Genomic DNA, 23,961 nt, shown 5'->3' with positions numbered 1-23,961 from the left:
AAAGTGATGGAGGACCCCAAAAGAGCTTTTGTTTGTATGGGTTATATTTATCTTGGATTGAATTTTTCAATAGAATAAAAGTACACAAAATTAAAGGAAGATTTATTAAAAAATACAGAAAAGAAGAAAAAGAAAAAGAAAGAAAACGAAAACATATGGATATGAGTTATATTGATCGATATTTCCCATATTAAAAATAAATGATGCATTCATAGAATATTGACTTATTAAATGATGTAAGCACAATATTAAACCCATTAGACATTAGCTATCTAATAAATATTTTGAAATCTTTTTTTAACAAATTAAACATAACAATGAGAACAGTGACAGTGTTTTAAATTTTTGCAAAGAGCTTCAATATCTGGCAAATAATGTTGATTTTGCAGACCCCTGAAAGGGTCTTGGGGGACCCCCAGGGGTCCTTGGACCACACTTTGAGAAAGACCGTCTTAGATGAACAAATAGCTTTATGAAGGGAGGGAGTAACAAGTGTGGTGTTAATTAGGGGCTTCTGTCTTCAGGAGATCTTTCGAGCAGCTTTCTGGGGTCTCGGCTTCTGTTAGAAAATGACAAGTGAGATATTAGTCCTACATGCAGCAAGGAGATCCAGAACTTTATTATAGATGCTCAATCTAGCTTCTACAAGTAGTCCTCGACTTACAACCACTCGTTTAATGATGGTCTGAAGTCACAACAACCTCAGAATGGGTGCTTTATGGCCTCTAAAGCACTTCCAAGCATTGCAAAATGTCGCCCCCCCCCCACAGTCACATGATCGCATTTTGGGCACTTGGCAACCAGCTCACATTTATGACCGGTTGCAGCATCTCACGGTCACGTGATCGAGTTTTGCAATTTTTTCCTGTTTTCTGGCAAGAAACTCCCATTGGGGAAGCTGGATTCACTTAAAGACCTTAGTGATTCACTTAACGACTGCTGTAAAAATGGCCATAAAATCAGGTTTGGTCACATGGTGACTCACCGTACAACCGCAAGGACTTAGGATGGAAATTCTGGTCCCAATTGTGGTCGTAAGTCGAGGACTACCTGTATGTATCCTTTTCTATGACAGAATGGAGCTTGTTCTCCAGGTAGTGTGTTCAGAATTACATTTCAGCAACAAACTTTAAACAGATTGCTGCTGAATTTCAACGTATTGAAGTGAGTTTTTTAAGAAGACAATTTCTTTGGATTTTTTGCTTGGCCGGGGAAAAATTGTGGAGACAAACCAGATCAGCTTTTCTCAACCTGGTGTCCTCCAAAAGGATTGGAGCTGCAGTGCCTGTGGACTTTGGCCCTGCTGCCTTGGAATCTTGGGAGTTGTGGTCCCAACCTGTCTGGGGGGGACCCGGATGGGAAGGTTGGATGGTGTTTTTCCTCCTCCTGTTTCACAGCAAACGCCCTTGTCTTTGGCTTCCTGTAGGTTCTCTGGCTCCTCTACCTCTTTGTCATCCTTGGGGTCACAGCTGAGAAATTGTGAGTAGTAAACCCCAAATTCAAATCTCACTTTCAGAGCCAAAGTTCAGAAATGGAATTCATTCAGATAGGACCTGCTGGCTCAGAAGCTGTTTTCTGCCCCCACGTGCAAAAGATGGATTGGGTTGTTTGGCCCTGAAAAATAGGCACCATGCTTGTCCTCAAAGGCACCTTGACCAAACACCTGGCGTCTGATGGCCCATGCATGCACCATCTGATGGGTTATGGTGTTGTTGGAACCCAGCTGTAGTGCTGCATCTGGTAGTAACTTGAGCAGGGTGAGCAAGACCTATCCATTGCCACCAAATTGGATTGACCATCTGGGGTTGATCCCATCACTATATCCTTTAAATATGCAGTGGCTGGGTTCACACAACATACTAAACCTTGGTTAACCATTCTGAGGTTCACAGAGCATGCTACATCCAGATGAATAACATAGGACAGCCTAATTTCATACAATGGCTTAATGTGATTGCATGGTTGATAGAATATACTAAGGGTTCCTTCAACATCTCAAAGCATAGAATTACCCAATGGCCCTTTGGCCTAATCCAGCCAGTGAAAGTAAGTCACACGGACATACGCAAGAGCCATCATAATGCTGCTTCCATGCTCTTTGTAAGCATTAGTCTATTTATTTCTTGGATTTATTTCCTGTTTTTCATTCAGGAGCTCAGTATGGGGGTCTCTTCTGCCATGTTGTCCCTCTTGTAACATCCCGCTGAGATACGTTGGGCTGAGAAAGGAACTGGCCCAAAGTCAACCAGGGAACTTCTGTGGTTAAGGAGGGACCAGGACCTGGGTCTACCCCACTCTTAGCTCAGCACCTTCACCATTACCCCACACTGGCTGTTGGTTGAGAGGGAGGAACTGGCCCCAAATTCCCCAGGGAGCCTCTATGGCTGAAGGGGGATTTGAACCCAGACCTCTTGAGAAGCAGTCCAACACTGTAATCCCTACATCACCCAAGTTCTCACGCAGTTGGTGAAGAACAACATGGTAGCAAATCCAACTGCTGCAAAAACAAAGGGCAGGTGGAGAGCTCTAAAGTTCTTTGGTTTCTTGTGAGCTTCTCTTAAAGGTTCATTCCTGCCTGTGGAATGAAGCCTGGCAGTCTTTAAACTGGGAAATTATCTTCAGGAGGCAAGGCAGGGAAGGAACAGAAATAAAAGAGAAGCAGGGTCTCAGAAATGTTTAATCTTTCTGTTTCTTCCAGCTTTTGCCCTAACTTAGCAGCCATCTCCACCAAGCTGCGGCTGGCCCATAATGTGGCAGTATCCTTTCTTAGGCCTATTCCTCCTGTCTTTTGGGGGTGGGGGACAAGGTGTGCGTGGAAAGAGAAGCTCCTGGGAGGACAGCCCATGAAATGGACAAGGTGGACCAGGGAGGATGAGAGTTGGGTGGGGAATTGGGGTACAGTGTTGATGAAAACGTTGCAGCTTTCTGTTGACAAGGTTGAAGTGGCAATGAAAAAAAGTCACCTCTGATTAACTGGGCATCAAATTATTATGAGGATCATGAGGATGAAGATCATCATCAGATGTTTGAGAAGACCCCAGAAGACAAACATAAAAGAGGCTGTTTTTAACTCCAGGGCCACACTAAGCCAGCTCCCTGACTATGCTGGTGCTGTGTGTGTAGAGGCCAGCAGGATAATGGGACCAAGCCCACTCCTAAACCAGCCAGTAGTGGTGGATTTTCTTTCTTTAGCCCTTCCTCCATGGTGTCACTTTTCTGGCTTTTGGAAATGGGGCACCTGACATCTTCAGTGCCATCGCTGCTTTCTCTGATCCCCGGACAGCTGGGCTAGCCATTGGATCTATCTTTGGTAAGAGTGGCAAAGCTAAGGGCTGGGTTTGTGTGCTGCCTCAGACCAAGGTTTGTTTGAACTATGGTTGGTTAGATAAGCTACCATTGACCAAGGTCACACATCCAAAGTTCTGATTGGCAGGGTGCAAGGCTTGGATTTCGTGTGTTGCACTAAGCCACACCCAAGTAAGCCCTTTTATAGCCTAATGCAACGTATGACCAAAACATACGTCGCTGTATTCCTTCTGTGAAGATTGGTGTGTCTTCCTCTCCAACCTGAGTGGGAGCTGTCTTCAGTGTTGGGTTTCTCCAAAGAAAGTTCTTTTTGGCATGAGATCAGCCCATCTGTGCTGGAAGAGGTGGAAAAATATCTAGATCACAGTTTCTGAATCGGTGCCCAATCTACAGAACTTACACTTTCCTAGGTGTGATACAGTTCTTGTGATGGAATGTGAGGGTGACCTTGGAAGACGGGGAAGAGATGCTGCTTAGGGAATGATCAGATAAAAAAGAGAGGAGCCCACAAAAGAGCAACGGCCAGAGAAAGAAACTTAGGAAGGACCCACCCCCAGGCAGTGAATAGGAAGGTCTGTACTTCCAGACTTGCACGATTCTGTGAATGTAGCCTTACAATAAAGTAGAATTAGCTCATCTGGCTGTGTTTCCTGTCTGGTTTACCTGGGAGGGCTGACAGTTCCATTCCAATACACACCTCCACAGCAACCCCTGCAGAAAGGTGTAAAAAAAGTCAAAATGGCAGCCACGATAGTGTGGTTGAAGCTTGGCCTGGGTGTTGCAAAGTCATGGCTGCCAGCTTGACCTTTTTTGACCGCACTCTGCGGATCCCCCTGCTGACATGCAGGTATTTAGTTCAAACAAGAATTAATGTAGAATACATGGAAATGTTTAACCCTTTGAAAGGGCAGGATAGAATAAATATAGAAGGAATTCTGTCTGTGGGTCAGCCCTTTGAGGCAGTCCAGACAGGAAACCCAACCCATGAGTACTAACACCACCTTTACTGTAAGGCTGCAGGAACAGGATCTTGCAAGTCTGAAGGCACTTCCCCCCTCCCCTGCCTTCACTTTCCAGAGAACTAGGGAGGGTCCCTTCTGAGAGGCTTTCCACACCCCCATCCCTCCTCTGGGCTCAGATCTCTCTTATCAGCCCATTGTCTAGGCTGCGGCTGTTCCTCCTGTCTCCCAAGGTGATTCTCACAGCCCATTACAGTATGTATGGCTGAGTAAAGGAAAGAGGAAAGATCATCCAGCTGTTTTTTCTTTTTTACTAGGTGCTGGCATCTTCGTCACCACCATAGTCTCAGGTGGCATAGCTCTCATAAGGCCTTTCACAGCCGCCTCTCGTCCATTCCTACGGGATGCTGTCTTCTACATGATCTCCGTGTTCTCGACCTTTGTGGCTCTCTATTTTGGACAAGTCACCTTGGCAGAAGCTCTGGGTAGGTATTACAAGGCAAAGGGGCCTTAAGAAGTCCTTGTTGGGAGGTAGAGAACCCATCTTCATGCTTTGTCTTCTGGGAACAGGGCCTGGCTCTTTCTGCAGGTGATGCTACTCCTTCATCCCAACAGGGTTGAAGCTGATGCCTGTTCGAGGTTGGTTCACAGGACCAGAGTTGGGTAGTTGAGTGAAACTGCCAAATGAATTTCCCATAATGCCCCAGATGCATCGCTCCAGAGCAGTGTTCTCCAACCTTGGTAATTTCCAGGTGTATGGATACTTCAGATCCCAGAATTCTACAGCCAGCATAGCCATTGGTAAGAATTCTGGGAGTTGAAGTCCTCATTCCTGGAAGGTGCCAAGGTTGGGAAACACCGCTCCGGAGTATTCAACGTCAGGGGAATAGCGTCTCAATGTGGATGCTCACTACAGCTTGTTGAGCTATTCAAAGCTTTATTGATTCAAGACAATCCATGGGAGCTACTGAGTAGATGCCTAACTGCTCAGCATCCCCTTGGATCTGAAGCCTGGTAAAAGATCTTGAGGTCAACTCTGCACAACAATTCTCCAATCGCAGATAAAGCTATTTTTTGGCCTGTACCACAAAACTTAGATAAAGAGAGGGCATTTTCTCTTACATTGCTGATGGACAAAATGTTTTGGGAGTCCAGAACATTTCTACTTCGAAACACCTCCTTGTTCTGAGCTTGGAACAGTTGTGTTGGGTTCAAAACAGGCTGAAAAGAGCTCAGATTCCATAAGTGGAATTTTTATTTATTTATCTGTTTCATTTCTTAACATTTTGTATTATTCTACGAATGGCTCAGGGTGGCATACGTAGGAAAGAAAAGATTAAAAATGACCCAACAGTACTCAAGAGTATGTATGATAATGGCCTTGACCAACATGGGTAGATAGCAACACCTAATGCTTTTTCCTAGAGCTGTGTTTTTACTTATTATGGAAACTCATTAGGGAGGAGGTTGTTAATATATAAAGTGAAGTTGATCCATAACTTGTACATGAACTGGAGTCAAGGTTTGATGAGCAGAGAAGACAAGCATCAGCTGCTGTGAAGTAATATCTCTCATCCCCAGGTTTCCTTGGACTTTACATCTTCTACGTCTTGACTGTTGTGGTTTCAACCTGGCTTCATAAGAGGCAGCACAGGGAAAGATTGGCTCCACCCAGCCATCCAGAACCAGGTGAGGTGTGGTGAATCTATAGGCCAGAGCTGGCGTACATCTGGACCGCAAGCTGTTCCAGTAATCCAGTTCCCATGAGCAAAAAACCAACATGGCCAAAGGTCTGGAAAGTTTTGTTTGTTTGTTTGTTTGTTAAATTTTTTATCACTGCCTATCTCCCCCAAAGGGGACTCAAAGTTGTGGGTTGCGTTCAGCATTATCAGGAGGGTCCTATTTTCTCTGCAACAAGCCTTTGTGCTTTGGATGGAGAAGGACAGTAGTTTAGTTTGTGGCAACTGCTGTTACAAATGGCCTGCCAGGAAGTAATTAGAGGGACAGTCTTGTCTGTCTGAAATACCAGAGCAAATTGTGCTAGGTCAAGCTGACTTAGATGCTCCATCAGTTTGCTTTACATGGTCATCTGATGCTCAAGACTGTCAGTATACAAATATAATACATGCATTTCCTACCGTTCTCTCTCTCTCATTCTCTGTGCAGAACTTCCAACAGATTCTGAAGAGGGTGACACTGCAAGCTTGAATGGGGGTGAGGCATTTGCAGTTTCTGGTTTCTAAGCATGCAGAATGTTTAGAGTTGATCTTAATTATTTGCGTAGCCCATAACATTTTCCTATTGCAAGCTGCTCCATTACTTCTCAGGCAGACATGCTTTTGATAAACATTCAAATAATTGAGCAGGTGTCCTCATTCTGAAAGGGGGAAATGAAGTCTCTGTCCTGGTTGCAGAAGTCTGACATGGTCCTTGCAGATTTTTATCTGAGGCCTGGAGTAGAGTTTTATCAGCTACTCCTAAGTTACCCATCCACCTTTAATAAAGTTTCCATCATCTTCAGCCAATACAACCTCCTCTGTGTTTGCTGGAGGTGATGGGATTCAGTGGTTCAACATATTTATTTGATCGCCTCTGCTCGTTAGTTGTTCTTGAGAAGGTATCACATTGGATGAAACCTTGACCATTTCCTTCCTTATCTTCAAAGATCCTGCCACCCCGTTTTTGAAGCGGGGAGGTGAGCTAGTTTGGAGTAGTGGTTAAGGCAGCAGGCTAGAAACCAGGAGACGGTGAGTTCTAGTCCCACCTTAGGCATGAAGCCAGCTGGGTGACCTTGGGCCAGTCCCTCTCTCAGCCCTAAGAAGAAGAAGGAAATGACCAGCCACTTCTGGAAATGCTGCCAAGAAAACTGCAGGGACTAGTCCAGGCAGTTACCTGAACGCATGAGAAAGAAAGAGAGAGGGAGAATGGGAAATCTTGATTCCTATCCACTTACATAGCTCCTTGTCTCCTTCACTTGTGCAGAGGAAGAATACCAACCTTTGTTGCCCTCAGAGGAGACCACGTTCCAGATTCTGACTCAATCCATCAATCCTCTGGATTATAGGAAGTGGAGGAGAAAACCCTGCTATTGGAAACTGTTCAAGGCCTTCAGGGTTAGGGCTGTATCTTTTTTTAAAGGAATCTGTCTAAACTGTACAATCTCTCCCCATGGGACATCTGGCACTTTTAAATTGCTTCTGTTGGCTGCCCTCTAACCCAGCAGTCTTCAACCTTGGTACACTTCCTTTGTGTTGGACCAAGCCCCAGAATCCTCTTGGGATGTGGTCCAAAATTAAGAACCTTAGGAGGCAGAAGAGTTCTCTAACAGATGATGGAGCTGTTCATTGAATCTCAGCGCTACATTCAGCACAACACATTGGACCAGTGATACTCAACCTTAGCACCTTTAAGCTGGCTGGGGAATTCTGGGAGTGGAAGTCCACACATCTTAAAGTGGCTAAGGTTGAGAAACACTGCATTAGACCCAGTGGACTATGCCTACAAAATCTATCAAGTTATTGCTTAATATTACAGCCTGGTCCAAACAACATCCTAGGCCAGTGGCTCATCCCCATGATGCGTTGAACCACAACATGCAAAAAGGATCTGAGGGTCTTAGTGGATCACAAGCTGGACGTGTGCCAACAGCATGATATAGTCACCAAAAAACGTAACACAACACAAACACTATCCTAGGCTACATCAACAGAACTATACTGTCAAGTTTAAGAGAATTGTTCCTCTGTATTCAGACCACACCTAGAATATGGCATCTGATTCTGGGTGCCCCTTTTTAGGAAGGACGGTGACGAAGTAGGATGTGTCCAGAGGAGAACTGAAGTGGGAAGGAAAATCTTCTGAAGAATGATTGGAGGTGGGTGGGTATGTGTAGCCAGGAGAGGAGAGGAGAATATGGGAGCTATCTTCAAACACCTGAAGGGCTATCATGCGGCAGAATTCTTCAGAGGCATTCCAGAAGACAAGAAATTAGGGGTTTAAATGACAGGAAGATGTAGGTTGGATGCTAGGAAAAATTTCTAGCCCTAAGATGTTCAACAAGAGAAGAGAGTGACTTGGAGGTGGTAGATTCTTCTTCATGGGAGATATTTAAACTGGAGGGCCATCTGTCAAGGATGCTATAATAGTGGAACCTGGACTGGGTAGAGAGAGGCTGAATGATCTTCAAATTGCCTTCCAACCCTTACATTCTGTGATTCTATGAAAGTAATCAGCCCCACTGTAGTCTAATGTCATATGTAGTGTGAGCCCAGCTATATATTTTTTGCTTAAAAACGCTTCAGTTAGCATCTCCAAATTGCCCATAATGAAACTAAGGGGGAAATTTGGGTTCTTCTCTGTTTCTCTCCATCTGTTTTCATTCCAGCCCTCCGTTGTTTCTGTTGCATAGACATTTAGAGAGCTCTTCCTGTTGAACTCTGTAAAGCAAGCAAGCAAGTTTCTGACAGCACTAGATTGATGGGTTTTACTTTTATTATCTTTTAAGCCAAAACAACCCATGACTTCCTCTTCCTGCTAGAAAAAAACACATTCTGTACATTAGGGATACAGGACGGTGTGTGAACATGCACACAAAACGATAGTGTCCCACTTCTTGTTAATAAATGCAGTCCAGACCCTCTGGTTTCACACCCTTGTGGTTTCCAATGTGTAATGCTACAGACAGAGCTGTGACCACTTCACATCTCTTGTGGTGATAAAGCAGCCAGTTTGGTGATACCAACTGCAACGTAAGGAGCAGTGACATTTCATAAGTGAAGAGCACTTTTTAAGGCCTCTTTGTGAGAGATGGAAGGGTATGGAAGGCACCACTGCAACAACCGAAATTGTAGCCTGATGCAGTGTGAAGACATCTAACTAGGAAGAGCTTCCAGATTTTTTCCTCCTCCCCAATAAGCCCATCTCTATCTTTGGGACAGCTAATATATTTACCTGGAGTGTGTAAAAGAATGTTCTCCATTAGGAAGGCAACGTGTAATTTCCTGAACCATTAGAAGTCTAGTTCGTAATTTTACATAGAGAAAAGATAAGCATGAAAGTATGTACAGAAAAGTAAGAGAAAGAAAAAAAGGTAAAAGAAAAAGTGAAGAAAGGGATGGATGGAAGGAAGGAAGGACTTCTGATCTTCTTTGCAGCATTTACAAATAAAGTTATTACCCCTCTTCCCCCATTCGGATTACATTACAGAAATCCCTCCTGTCCCATATTCAACCCCTTTTTCAATTGGCAAATCCACAAATCACCATTTCATTTTTTTCCGTTTTCAGCAAGAAGTCCATAAAAGGTTTCCAGCCTTTTATAGAAGTACTTAATGTTTTATCCCTGACCAGTTTTGCCATTTCTGCTAACAAGTCTGCATACATAAGCATAGACCTACAGTATTCATTTAGTGTTTCAGCATCTCAGTATTTTATTCACAAACGAGTTTTATATTAAGCATTTGACTTTTTGTCTTCTACTACTTGTATTTAATCATGCATTTTAGTTTGACCCTTTAATTACTACCCATCATCTAGAAAATGTTGTGTGTATCAACTTGAAATCTGTAAGCCTTTGACAAAAATGACAAAATGCTGGTTGGTGACCCTGATCAAGATCTTTAAGAGTACTTGAGTTGAGTTGAGTGCCGGCCTGGAATGTCATTCCAAGTCAGACGCAGCTCTTGAGCAGGAAAGAAGCAATGCACCCCACCCCCACTGATTCTCTTTCTCTCTTTCTTTCTGATGAATTCTTGCAAACATACCTGAGCATCAGCAGCACCCCCCTGTGTCTCCTCAACTCAAACAGTCCTCTGCAGAACAAATGCAGAACAATCTTCATTTTGGGTGACCTGAGGATAGCAGCTTCTCTCCACAGATTCCTGTGGAAGTGGTCCTTTTACTGACAGTACCAATTGTCGATCTTGACCAGGAGGGTCAAAACTGGAGGCGGCCGCTGAATTGTCTGCACCTGATCACTGGCCCACTCACCTGCATCCTCATCCTGAAATCTGGAACCTGTAAGTTTCCATCTTTCCTCTCCAAACTGTGCTATATATCAGAAAGATGGCTAACAGCTAGCCGTGACTTCTCTTAATCTTGAGCACCCCTTTGTGTATAAATAGTCCCCATTTCCCTTCCCAATATTCCCAGTTAGAAGGGGCACATTACAGGTGTGAGGGCAGGAAACTGAAATCTCAATAGAAAGGAGTTTTGAGATGAATTGGGGAAAGTAGGAAAGAGACACTCAAAATTATCTTAAATTTATGACGTATAAGATGGGATAGACAGAATCTCTGGTAGGGTTTCAAGATTTTGTAAATATACCCTCCAGCTAGCATTCCTGGAATCCTTGTGGTGTTTCTCAACCTGGCATTCCTCAAAGGGCTGATAAGCAGCCACTGCTAGTTGGCATTACAATTTCATCTTCTAGAAGACAGCTTGCTATGTTCTGGATATGTTCCACGCCCGCAGAGAAACTTGGTTCTTGAGTGGCATACGTGATGTGGAAATGCTTTATAAAACGTTCTTATTCTCCAGATGCCCTCCTTTTTACAGTGGATGGCAATGAATGGGCACGAGAGTTGGTTTAAGAGGGGTAAAACAAAGGCTGTGTTTTTATTGCAGATGGTCTCTACAAGATCCAGGGGGTCTTCCCAATTTGGGGTCTCGTGGTCTTGGCTGGGGCTACGCTGGCTGCAGCTGTCTTTTGCACCACAAGAAATGAAGAACCACCCCAGTACTACTTTGTGAGTCTTGGGGAAAGAGCTGTGAGCACCACAGATGTGGTTGGAATCCTGTCTTGTGAAACTCAGTCTAGACGTTCCCCCACCAGGTGTCTTCAGCTTCTGGAATTGCCAAACAATTCCCCCACTCCAGAAACCCTGATGTACAAACCATCACAGCTGGGTTCCCACAAACTTGTAAGGCCAAAACTAGCTGACCACAATTGATGTGGGAACCAGGTCTTGCCACTGGCTGGTCCACCCTTCCCCAATGTAAGCATCCATGGATGTGTTGGATGTGTCAAAGGATGGAACCAGAAATGGAGACCCAGTGACTCTCCAGGTGCATTTAATTATTCTTCCAAGACGACTCACTCTGGACAAACTGGACTTTTTATTTGCAAAGATGACTTTTTTTTTAGTTAGCAGATGATCACATCAACTCTTCCTCCCTCCCAGCTTAATGGGAAAATAAAGGAACTTTCCTAACAGTGGTTTGCTACAGTGACTGCTCCCTATTGCAAAATATTTGGAGTCCCTTGATCTTGAAATGGACTCTATGTGTAATACAAATATTTGCTTCTGGGGAGAAACTGAGAACTCAACAATTTGCTTTTTGCTTGTCTGTGTAAATGCTACCTTCCAAGTTCCTTTTCTGGTCCTCAGCCCCAGAGCGTGTAAAACATTTCGAATGGAAGCATCTCAAACGCAAAGATCCCATTTGAAATGCAAAATGGGCAGTTTTGAGCATTTGTCTTCAGCCCAAAACAGCTCTGTTTTGAGTTTGGGACACTTCTACTCTGCTCAAAACATGTTATTTCTTTTTCTGGCCCAAAATGAGATGTTTGGAATTCAAAGTAGTTCAGACTGAAACATTGTGTATCCAGCTGTTCCTCCCTCATCTCTTAGTTAGGCTCTGGCCAAGTTGTCCAGCCTCTTCAAAAATGTGAATGCAACAAGAGGAGAGATTGTGTAAACACCTGGATTAAGTCCAGGATCCCCTAAGGGAACCTTTCTCAATCCAGATATGTGGACTTCAGCTCCCAGAATCCTCAGCTATAGCCATGCTATATGGAGGGTGCCTAGGTTAGGAAAAGCTGTAGTAAGGCATAATGTGTGTTCTTAAATGCGTGTATTGTTGGTTGGCATGGTGCCCCTGTGAACCACTGTTTCCTGTTGGCTTGGTTCCTTGCAGCTGTGGCTTAGAGCGATGCATGCTTACAGGGGCAGGGACATGATTTCTTGTGCAGTTTCTGTTGATTTTGTTTTTATGTCCCTCCAAAGTCAAGCCAATCTCCGGAGGGGCCAAGAAAAAAACAGCTTTAAATGAGAGGGAGGGAGGGAAGGGGAGAGGAAGGAAAGAAGGAAGGGTGGAAGGAAGGAAGGAAGGAAGGAAGGAAGGAAGGAAGGAAGGAGGGAGGGAGGGGAGAGAAAGGGAAGGAAGAAAAAAAGGAAAGGAAGGGTGGAAGGAGAGAGAGGAAGGAAGGAGGGAGGGGAGAGAAAGGGAGGAAGGGAAGGCAGAGAGGGAGGAAGGGAAGATGAAGGAAAAAAGGAAAGAAGGAAGGGTGGAAGGAGAGGAAGGAAGGAAGGAAGGAAGTTGGGAGGGAGGGAGGGAGGGAGGGGAGAGAAAGGGAAGGAGGGGAGAGGAAGGGAGGGAGGGGAGAGGAAGGAAAAAAGGAAAGGAAGGGTGGAAGGAGAGAGAGGAAGGAGGGAGGGAGGGGAGAGAAAGGGAGGAAGGGAAGGCAGAGAGGGAGGAAGGGGAGATGAAGGAAAAAAGGAAAGAAGGAAGGGTGGAAGGAGAGAGGAAGGCAGGAGGGAGGGGAAAGGGAGGGAGGGAAGGGAGAGAGGGAGGAAAGGGAGAGGAAGGGGAGAGGAAGGAAAGAAGGAAGAGTGGAAGGAGAAGGAAGGAGGGAGGGAAGGAGGGAAAAGGGAGGGAGGAAAGGGAGAGAGGAAGGAAAGAAGGAAGGGTGGAAAGAGAGAGAGGAAGGAAGGAGGGAGGGAAGGAGGGAGGGAGGGGAAAGGGAGGAAGGGAAGGGAAAGGAGAGAGGGAGGAAGGGGAGAGGAAGAACTGCAGTTATTTTGCTTGACTGCGAGATTGACTCCAGCTGATTCAATAGGCAATGCTAAAACAAAACCCTGGTTTAATGGGAAGTGTGAATTCATTGCACTCTTTTCCTGCTCTTCTTTTTCTTCCCTGTGGCAACAGCTTTTTGCCTTTCTGGGGTTCTTTGTCAGTGCCATGTGGATCAACGCAGCGGCCACCGAAGTGGTTAACATCCTGCAGACGTTAGGCATTGTCTTCCGCCTAAGCAACACGGTCTTGGGGTTGACGCTGCTGGCCTGGGGAAACAGCATTGGGGGTGAGTAGAGCACGCCGTCTTATGCTTGCCTCCAGCTATGATCTATTACATCACCTTCATCTGCTGGCTTTGCTTTTTAACACCCCCTCTGATGTAGGGTAGGTCGAAGGAAAATTAGCAGCTGGCTCAATGCTGCTGAATAAGAAGATCTTAATGCTAAGCGATCGGCTCAAAATCCAAATCTTTATCACACAATCAATACTGTGATGTCATTTGCAGCATTTTTGTTCTTCAATTTTATGCTATGCTCAGCACCAGCGTGTAAGACAGTTAACTTGGGTCAACTGAGTCTGCTCCACAGGGTTTGAATCGAAGGGGTGGAAACTGAGTTAACTGAATCTTGACCAGAGCAAAGATGGGCCATAGGCCTCTGGAGAGACCATGATGACTCCATGTGCAGATGATGTGAATTACGCCGTTTGCACGACGATGCCATGAAACACATGGCGTTACTTGTCTTCTCCTGCATGCGATGCCCAGGAGAATGGCCCCCCTTCTTTTCTTTCTTTAGCGTTTTCTTTTTTCTTTTTCTTCTGTTGTTAAAAATCTTAATACACTGTATTGTTTCTATACGGTGATATTTATACAGTATTAATTGAAAATCATTGGCATTCTATTATTTAGATAACTTAGAGTGTTGGAAATAGAGAAAGCAGGAAAAGTATTCTATCAATATTAATTACAATTTATGTCAATATCACAAGCATACTTTTTCATCTGGCATTGAGTGTAACATGAAAACAAAAAGCAAAAAAGCTGCAAATTACATCAAAGTATTTGCTGTATAATAAAGATTTTGGTTTTGAGCTGATTACTTAGTGACTCCCTCCCTCCCTCCTCTCCCCCTCTCTCCTTCCCTCCCTCCTTTCCCCCTCCCTCCCTTCTTTCCCCCTCCCTCCCTCCCTTCTTCCTTTCCTCCCCCCTCCCTCCTTTCCCCCTCCCTCCCTCCCTCCCTTCTTTCCTTCCTCTCCCCCTCCCTCCTCTCCCCCTCTCCTTCCCTCCCTCCTTTCCCCCTCCCTCCCTTCTTTCCCCCTCCCTCCCTCCCTTCTTCCTTTCCTTTCCTCTCCCCTCCCTCCCTCCCTTTCTCCTTCCCTCCCTCCCTCCCTCCCTTACATCTCCATTGTATTGTTATCCTTTCTCTCTCTCTTCACATACATGCATACATACAAGTTACATCTGACCCCATTTTAAACATCCCATTAAGCCCTCAGGTGGCTGGTTTAAGCCAGCCACGTTTTGCAGACCTAGCTAATCAGGGCTAAGGGACCGATGGTATAGACCGGCAGGTTTTGTGCAAAGCTGTTCAGAAACAAAAATCCTTCCAACACCAGATCTTTCTTCGGGAGGTGAATGCTCTGTGCTGAGTCTGTCTTCTCCTCCTTCCCCCAACAGACACGTTCTCCGACCTCACCATGGCGCGCCAGGGCTACCCTCGGATGGCTTTTTCAGCCTGTTTTGGGGGTATTATCTTCAGTATCCTTTTATGATTTTGTAGATGGGGAATTGGTCTGTTCAACCCCCTCCAGCAGTGGAACGGATGAGTCTTCTTAGAGTTTGCATTAAAAGCTTTGCCAAGACTGATTCCCTCACTTCCGGATGTATTAATGGACTAGTTGCTCTGGCGTGTCTAGAGACTATCAAGTTGGGGAAAGTTTTTTGCATTTGGCTCTGCTGCTTGACCTCAGGACAGGAAAACATATCTTTCTCTCTACCCTTTGTATAAAAAGAGACCACCTGGGTCACACCAAGGATCAGTCTGATCCATCTTCATGTTCCAAGGCAGCAACATTCCCCGTTACCTGTCTTACAAATCTTATTTGCAGTATTTTGCCTCTGAATCCAGCAGCTCCATTGTAGCTCCTTGATAAATAGTCATTAAGAAAGCTCTCCCATCCTGCATTTGTCTGTTGTAAGATGCCTGGAAGGCAGTTCCGGGTATGGGTGATATGATCACAAAAGGGTTTTGACTTCCAGAGTGACTCCTAATAACTAAAAATTGGAGCGGGGGGAGTGCTCAAATAGTTGGGTGCTAATTGCACATTAATGATCCCGTCCTTTTTTCTGTCAAACGGATTTGGTACAACTTGCTCTGGCCAGTTTTAAATTTCTGAGTACGATTTCTCATCTCTTACAAACTGGGTATCAATAGAGTTTGCACATAGCACCATGCAGAGAAAAAAAAAATCCTGCATTGTTTTTCCAACCTGTTCTCCTTTGGCTTGGTGAAAGATGTTCTTCTGAAACCTTTTTTTTTTAAAGAAAGGAGAAGAAAATGTGACCTTCCCCAGGGTGGAATGCAGCGGGCCTGCACTTATGCAGTGCAAGGTGGTTGCAGAAGGTTGCGAGAGGTTGCAAAAAAATTAGCAAAACCCCCCTCTACCATCTGCAGCAATTGGTCAGCTCCAAAACACCCCCAAGAGAAATTGGAAAACAATTCCCAGCAACCTGGAGAAAAAAATAGGAAAACAAATCCCTCCTGTGCAAGGGAAGAAAATTTTTGGGAAAAATAGGCAAATTTGAGTACAACGTTGTTGTTGTCTCTTTGATTTATATCAAACCTTCCTGCCCAAAATGTTACCTTTGCAGGTGAATCATTCCATGGCCAAAGCCAGAATTTTGCATGTTTCTAATCCAGCCAGAACTTTTCATCAATCTCACAGCTGGAGGATTGCAGTTGTTTGAAAAAATACAATACAGGTAGTCCTCGACTTACGACCACAATTGGGACTGGAACTTCTGTCACTAAGCGACACGGTTGCTAAGTGAGTTGCGCCCAGTTTTATGACCTTTTATTGCCATGGTCGTTAAGCGAATCCGGCTTCTCCCATTGGCTTTGCTTGTCAGAAGCCCCCTGGAAAGGTCACAAATGGTGATCACATGACCCCAGGATGCTGCAACCATTAAAAGTACATGCTGATTGTCAAGCACCCGAATTTTGATCACGTGACCATGGGGATAATGCGATGGTCGTAAGTGCCAGGACCGGTCATAAGTCACTTTTCTCAGCACTGTCATAACTTTGAACAGTCATTAAACGAATGGTCATAAATCGAGGACTACCTGTAAATTCAATTCCCTCCTAGTCTAAAGTCCATCCACCCCTTTTCTAATCATCATCTCAAAGAACTGGCTGTTACATAGCCTGTAAAACTCCCTAGTGGTGCTGCTAAGGGAAATGATGTTTCCACTCTTAGAGAGAAGCTGGCATTTCCAATGTGCTGCCGTTCCTTGGGTGAATGCGCACCCAGCAGATCCAGTTAGGAAAGCTCTCAACCCCCCCTGAATGGATTACTCTTCCTGGCAGAATCTTTTCTCCTGAACTCACTCACAGATATGCTTGTTGGAATCGGGCTGGGCTGCCTTTTGCAGATGACAAGCGGCAAATTAGTTGTCAGGGTATGAGCATCCATCTCCGTTTTGCATATTTTGTTTATTTGCTTCCTTTATTCCCTCCCTGCTCTTCTGGTGGGGAAAGCAGAAGAGAAACTGCTGGAAATAAAACCATCTGGCAAGCCGGAAGAGCAGCCTTCGATGGGCAATTTTTTTCCTGCCGAAGAGCTGGTGAGCTGCTGCAGTCGGAAGGCAGCTGACTCTAAGGCACACCCTTGGTTGCAATCGACGTTCTGAAGAGGCAATTGGGGATGTGCAGAGTGCTGTTCCCTACTGGGAACTGATCCATCTGCTCAAATCTGAATGGGGCATTGGGGATTGAGAGGCAGGGCTCCAGTTTGAGCACATGGATCATTTTTAAAGGGTGTGTGTGTCTTCTCCTGGTTTCCCTGCCATGGGCAGGCCAGACAGGTAAGTGATGGAGAAAACATCTTCATGGCATAAGCCATCTTTTGATGCTAGACCAAGTCCATCACTTTCCTTACCTTTTTATGAGTTTTAATTGGCCCGGGGATCATTACTGTTAAGTTCCTAGTTTCACTGCAACTTCTGAATGCCAGGTTCTTCTCTGTGGTGTTTCATTTTGCTTGATATTGTTAGGGTTGCACTGAGCGGGGAACCAGTCCCTTGAATAGGGAATGAAAAGCGTGCAGAAGGTCTTGCTTTCAAGACGTTGGTTGGAGAGAGACTGCATTAGAACGAGGAGGAAAAAGGTGCATTAAGAGCATTGCTTTCAGGAAGGCCAAGGGACTATATGTATTTTGTTTCTTACCATGTGGGATCCTTGCAATTTGGCATCTCTTGAGAAAGTGTAATCACAGTTTGGGGGAGTGATGGAGAGAGACTTGGAAGTGAGAAGCGTCCTTAGATGTCCTCCAGTTCAAGCCCCCTGATCAATGCAGAAAAGATAGTGTGTCCCCAGAAGATGCCTGTCCAACTTTGCTTGAAGACCTCCATTGAAGGGATCCACCTCTCCATCCTGCTAACTGGTTACCTGGTCAAACTTCTTTCCTTATTTGTTTTACGTTGGCCCTAAGAAATGTCTCCTAAGTGGAACATGAGACAGCAGTGTGAGACAGCTACTAGAAAGGCTACTGCAGTTCTGGGCTGTTTTAGAAGAAGCCTTGGGCCAAAAAAAAAATGAAGTCTTCATTCCCCAGTCACCTTCCACTGGTAGACCACACCTGAAGTATGGTGTACAGTCCTCAGCACCTCGTTTCCAGAAGGACACTGACAGGTTAGAGAAGGTCTACAGAAGGGTGACATATAGGATACAGGACATTGAGGACATGCCCTTATGAAGACAGGTTGAAGGAACTTGGGATGTTCCGTCTGACAAAGGGATTGGGGGGATGGTTGGAAACATGATATCAGTGTTCAAGTGCATAAAAGGGGGTCATAGGGAAGACGATTAGGAACTCCTTTACCACAGAAACTAGGACCAGAAATAATGAGTATAGTTTGCAGCTAGCTAGATTCCACTTAAATATAAACTTCCTGATGATAAGACCCGTACAAGACTGGAACAGTGTACAGGTAGTTGTGTGTTTAACATCCACTTGTTCAGCAACCATTTCAAGTTACAGCAGCACTGAATGAGAGGTATTTATGACGGGTCCTCGCGGTTACGGCCATTGCAGCATCCCCGTGGTCATGTGATCGCCATTTGCGACCTTCCCTGCCGCCTTCCAACAAGCAAAGTCAACAAGGAAGCTGGCAGGAAGTCGCAAATGGCGATCACGTGACTGCAGGATGCTGCCACCACACAAGGTTTGCCCAACGACGGCAACCGGGACCGCTGTTGTAAGTCGCTGCGTTCATGTTACGACTGCGTCGCTTAGCGGCGGAGTTCCCAGTCCCAATTAGCATTGGTAAGCGAGGACTACCTGTACTTACGGATGCTGTGGGTTCTCCATCTTTGGACAGCCACCTCTCAGTGGTGATTTAATTGGCTTTGCTGCACACTGCAGAAGGGTCAGCTAGATCAACCTTGAGGTTCTTGCTCTCTCTGGGCAAAGAGCTTACTCTCCACTTTCTCTCTTCCTTTGCAGCTAGAGTCAGATGGCCTCTTGGTATGGATTCTAGCAGGAGCCCTCGGCCTCAGCCTTGTCATTTCTTTCCTTTCCGTACCTGCCCAGTGCTTCCGCCTTGGACAGGCCTATGGCTGCTGCCTCATTGCGTACTACCTGGTGTTCTTAACAATTGCACTGCTGACGGAGTTCAGGGTGATCCGAATTTCCACCGTCTAGACGAGGCATCTCATCTTAAGACCTCACCTCCATCACCAAAGGTTGGACCTGCGCTCGATCCTCACTTGAAGAGGGTGCCTTCTGAGACAAAGACTTGCTGGCAAGTTCTACATAGAGCCTGGTAGCCAGATTTGCTGGTGGCCACTGAGAGAAGGACAATCAGTGGAAACTGGACAGCGGCTGGGGCGTTGTGACAGTCTTGCATCAGTCCAGCCATTTCAGGGCCTTTTATGTGATTTGGGGATTTTAGGACCAAATCAGGATTACGGGATACTTGAGACACGGTTTGTCTACCAATCAGTGTTAGCTTTTCTAAGGGAAACCCGTTTAGATAGCAGTGCTTTTTTTTAAGGTGTCCTTTTTTAAGAAATGAATTTTATTAGAAGTATTTTTCAGTTCCTGGATTGAGGCTTTAATGCATCCACTGAATTCTTCATCAGTTGTGACCACTGGTTATTAGCAAGGGTGTCTTCATGGCCTTATAAAACGGGTGAGACTTCAATCGTGGGTTGTGCCTGCCGTCTTAACGTTTTGCCCCTGTCCTGCTTTTGGCTGTCGAGAGTTTTGTCAAGAAAAAGCACAGAAGAAAACTGTCCTTCCAGCGATGGGAATGTGAATGTTGACATTTAGGTACAAAACGGCATGATCCATCCACATGGATCATGTGGCACATTTGTAGACCTGCTGCTGTATGGATATGTAGCAAAACTGAAGTGGAAGGATGGCTGGAATAATGTGCCAACAGCCTATGAAAAACTGATAGCTTGGGTGTGTTCGCGAGCATGCTTTACCTTATTGCATTAACCCACTTTTTAAGGCTTGGATGTTACACTGACCTGCAAATCAACTAAATTGACTGGGTTTATCCAAGACACTAAGCTACACAACCAGGATTAAAACTAAGTAAGATTGGGATGATGGACAAATTAAACAGCTAGGTTTGTAACTGACCAGGGAAAGCATGATGTGCGAACACAGCCAGCATTTTTTAAAAGGGATATACAAAAGGGATATATTTTGCAAGCCCGTGAGACAAAGAAAGGACATCTTTCGTTGTCTCTGAAGGCAGATCTGGAAATCCTCCCAAACATGTTACAGGTAGTCCTCACTTAATGACCATTTGTTTAGTGATGGTTCAGACTTATGATGATGCCAAAAAAACTGACTGACAACCGGTTCTCATGCTTATGACTGTCGTAGCGTCCCTGGGGTCATGTGATCATGATTTGGGTGCTTGGCAACCGGTTCGCATTTATGACCGTTGCAGCATCCTGTGGTCACGTGATCACCATTTTCGACCTTCCTTCCCAGCCTGCTTCTGGCAAGCAAAATCAATGGGAACCGCATGATTCGCTTAATGACCACATGGTTTGCTTAACTAGTGCATTGATTCACTTAATGACTGCTGCAAAAAAGATAGTAAAATTGGGTCAGATTTGCTTAATGACCTCTTCGCTTAGCAACCGAAATTGCGGTCCCAATTGTGGTTGTTAAGGGAGGATTATCTGTAATCAGAATAAGGCAAAAGAAGGGTCTTTGGATGCAAAACGCATTGCAAGCATGCTACATTTATGAGCAATTTTTTTGTAGTTCTTGGTTCCTCTTCCCTCCCGATTTTTCTGCTGCCTTTGAAAGAAGTTTATTTTATTCGTCCCATTTCCTCTTTCTCCTTCTGTTGTTGTGCTGGGTGAGCAAATATGATACATATTTAATACGAGCAAAGATATTTCTCCATATGCACTCAAAAACGGGGTTATTTGCAGAATCGTACTAGCTGAACAATTCTTTTCCATTCTTCTTGTCTTTCTCTCTGCTAAGTCAGTAATGAGTTAGTAAGTCAGTAAAACATTCTGGGACCTTTGCACTCTGACATGCTTGCACAGCTAACAACGGTTCCATTCAGCCTGATGTGCCCATCCAGCTGTGCACCAAGGCTTAACATGTTCTTCTCGACTTCCTGTTTTTTGCTGCACTAACTATGAAGCAAAAATGGGCATTTAACTGATCCTCTGGCTTTCTGTCACCCACAGCTGGTGGATTTACATTCGGCTGAGTCATCCGTTGCATGGGCCGGGTGTTGACCTTGGGCAGATATGGTTTAAGCAGCTGCTGGGAGGTGGCTGAGTAGGACTTGCTTCACAATCTGCATGTCAGCAAGTGCAACAGGGTTCTTTCTCAGCCACTACTTGACCACCTGACCATTTTATTTATTTATTTATTGGGTTTTATTATAATTGTTTTATGTGATTTTAATGTTTATGTTTTATGGGGAATTTTATTGTAAACTGCCCAGAGTCCCTCTTCTGGGGGAGATGGGCGGTGGCTAAATATGAATAATAAATAAATAAATAAATCTGAGGGAAGATCACAAAGATTTGGCCTCCCCGTTGGGCAACAGCAAACCGGAAGCCTTGCGTAGCCTTGTTGGTGAACTTGCTCAGACCATGTCTTCCCTTGAGAGCAGATCAAAACAGGACTCTTGCTCAAAAAACCTTGCCTATGTCCCCTCCTTGGACAATTCAATCTTATGAGCAATTGAGAAATGTTTCCCAGTGGCCATGTTCAGAGCATAAGCTAAGCAGGTTACACTTTAGGACTTCAGAGTCTTGAATGAACCTCTCAAAGTTTTTTTTTTTTTAAAAAATTGTGACAGTTTTATTATAATTTCATATAGGAAAGTCCACATAAATCAAGCCTTCCTGTATGGCTCACATGACCCTTATTATGATTTATTTCTACAGGCATTCACACCTTCTACTCAAAGGTGGCCTTTCTGTACCCCATCACAAGTTTGTTCTGGATCATGGTGGTATTCTTGCCTAGTTCAATCGTGACACCATCTTATTCTCTATTAGCACTTGCTAAGTGGACCCTCTACCTCTTCCCATTGAGTACGGCCTCGCTAGGTCTAAATCTGGCCCTGCCCTTGCTAGTTAGCCAGAGTTGATGGGACTTGCGGACTGCTACGTTTGGAGATGACAAAGGGAATAGGAAAGAGCTTGATAGAGGACAGTAATGGTATGTGGGGAAGACCTTGGGGGAGTGGGCCAAGAAATGTTGCCTAGGGAATGGTCAGATAAGAGACAGCTTAGCCTGCAGCTGGATAGTGGGTGGGGCAAGAGGCTCAGAAGGGACCCTCCCTAGGTTCTCGGGCTGTAAAGGAGATGGGGGGGATGAGTCTGAAGGGGAGGGTGATATAATGGTATGTGGGAAAGACCTTGGGAGATGGGACAAAGAGATGCTGCAAGGGAATGCTCAGATAAGAGACAGCATAGCTCTCAGCTGGATAGTGGATGGGGCAAGAGGCTCGGAAGAGACCCTCCCTAGTTTCTCGGGCTGCAAAAGGAGATGGGGGACAATTGTACTTTCAGACTTGCAAGATTCTGTTAATGTAGCTTTACAGTAAAGTACAATTAGCTCATCTGGTCATGTTCCCCGTCTGGTCTACCTAGTAAGACTGACATCAATCTGAAAAACTAGGGAGGGTCCCTTCTGAGCCTCTTGCCCCACCCACTGTCCAGCTGCAGGCTATGCTCTCTCTTATCTGACCATTCCCTAGGCAGTGCCTCTTGGCCCAGTCTCCCAAGGTCTTTCCCACATACAAGAACTGTGGATGGCAGTTGCCAGTTTTAAGAACTGTCCATGATGTGGCTTTATGGCATAAAGTCCAAGTGATGATTCACTTCTTCCATCTGAGCCAGAATAGAACATGTGCAACCCTACACATGCTTATTCAGAATATTTTGTTCTGCATTCTGTGAACTTAGTTCCTGGAAAATGCATTTAGATCCATTTTCGGAAGGGTTCGTTTTCAAGCGTTTCCCTCCATAGCTGTGGCTGCAGCATCACAGGTTTATTTTTAGCATCACTAAGCAAAACAATCAATTTTTTAGCAAACTGGAATGCCAGTTTGGTGTAGTGGCTAAAGGCACCAGGCTGGAAACTGGGAGACTCTGTGTTGGTCATGCCTTGGTCGCAGACCCAGCTGGTTACTTTGGGCCAGTCGCCCTCTCTCAGCTCTAGGAAGAAGGTGGCAACGGCAAACCACTTCCAAAAAAAAGTTGCCAAGAAAATTCTAGGGAATTGTCCACAATCACCCGAAATCAAGGTTAACGTGAAGGGACACACATAAGCAAATGGTTAATCCCAAGTTTTGTCTAGGGAAGAAGTTCTCATTAGCCACAGCTTCAAATTTGTCTCCAGTACGGCTATACCCCATCCAGGTTTAGCAGATACTGAACCTTTATTTATGTATTCTTAGAGCAGTGTTTCTCAGCCTTAGCCCTTTTAAGAGGTGTGGACTTCAATTCCCAGAATGCTGGCTGGGGTATTCTGGGAGTTGAAGTCCACACCTCTTAAAAGGGCTACGGTTGAAAAACACTGCTTTAGTGTATCTACAGTATTCTATAAGGCTTAAGAGAAAATTTAAGGCTGGGGCCCAAACTCTAGATCACTGTTTTTCAAACTTGGCCACTTTAAGAGTTGTAGACTTCAACAGGCTGGGGAATTCTGGGAGTTGAAGTCCACACCTCTTAAAACAGCTACAGTTGAAAAACACTGCTTTAGTGTATCTACGGTATGCTATAAGGCCTAAGAGAAAATTTAAGGCTGGGGCCCAAACTCTAGATCACTGTTTTTCAAACTTGGCCACTTTAAGAGTTGTAGACTTCAACAGGCTGGGGAATTCTGGGAGTTGAAGTCCACACCTCTTAAAACAGCTACAGTTGAAAAACACTGCTTTAGTGTATCTACGGTATGCTATAAGGCCTAAGAGAAAATTTAAGGCTGGGGCCCAAACTCTAGATCACTGTTTTTCAAACTTGGCCACTTTAAGAGTTGTAGACTTCAACAGGCTGGGGAATTCTGGGAGTTGAAGTCCACACCTCTTAAAGTTGCCAGGCTTGAGTAATACTGCTCTAGGCTGAAGTTCATCTAGCAGGGAAGGCTAGCACAGGAGAAAACAAGCTGCATTTGTG

The 23,961-nt window shown here is 44.9% G+C and overlaps 1 protein-coding gene across 1 annotated transcript in view; it reads left to right on the top strand.

Moving 5' to 3' along the window:
* SLC8B1 (solute carrier family 8 member B1) overlaps positions 1–21,701 on the top strand; it is a 32,465-nt gene extending 10,764 nt beyond the window's left edge. The window contains exons 4-16 of the mRNA XM_063315523.1: positions 1,427–1,479; positions 2,699–2,756; positions 3,193–3,310; positions 4,583–4,750; positions 5,847–5,954; positions 6,432–6,479; positions 7,248–7,378; positions 10,140–10,281; positions 10,889–11,010; positions 13,193–13,346; positions 14,739–14,819; positions 16,678–16,742; positions 18,788–21,701. Coding sequence (XP_063171593.1) covers positions 1,427–1,479; positions 2,699–2,756; positions 3,193–3,310; positions 4,583–4,750; positions 5,847–5,954; positions 6,432–6,479; positions 7,248–7,378; positions 10,140–10,281; positions 10,889–11,010; positions 13,193–13,346; positions 14,739–14,819; positions 16,678–16,742; positions 18,788–18,985 — 1,446 coding nt within the window. The 3' untranslated portion in view covers positions 18,986–21,701. The remainder of the gene's footprint in view (positions 1–1,426; positions 1,480–2,698; positions 2,757–3,192; positions 3,311–4,582; positions 4,751–5,846; positions 5,955–6,431; positions 6,480–7,247; positions 7,379–10,139; positions 10,282–10,888; positions 11,011–13,192; positions 13,347–14,738; positions 14,820–16,677; positions 16,743–18,787) is intronic.
* Positions 21,702–23,961: the final 2,260 nt, after the last annotated feature.

Source organism: Candoia aspera, chromosome 15 (assembly GCF_035149785.1).
Source record: "Candoia aspera isolate rCanAsp1 chromosome 15, rCanAsp1.hap2, whole genome shotgun sequence".
NCBI classification, from domain to species: Eukaryota; Metazoa; Chordata; class Lepidosauria; order Squamata; family Boidae; genus Candoia; species Candoia aspera.
This window is presented reverse-complemented; position numbering and strand designations above follow the sequence as displayed.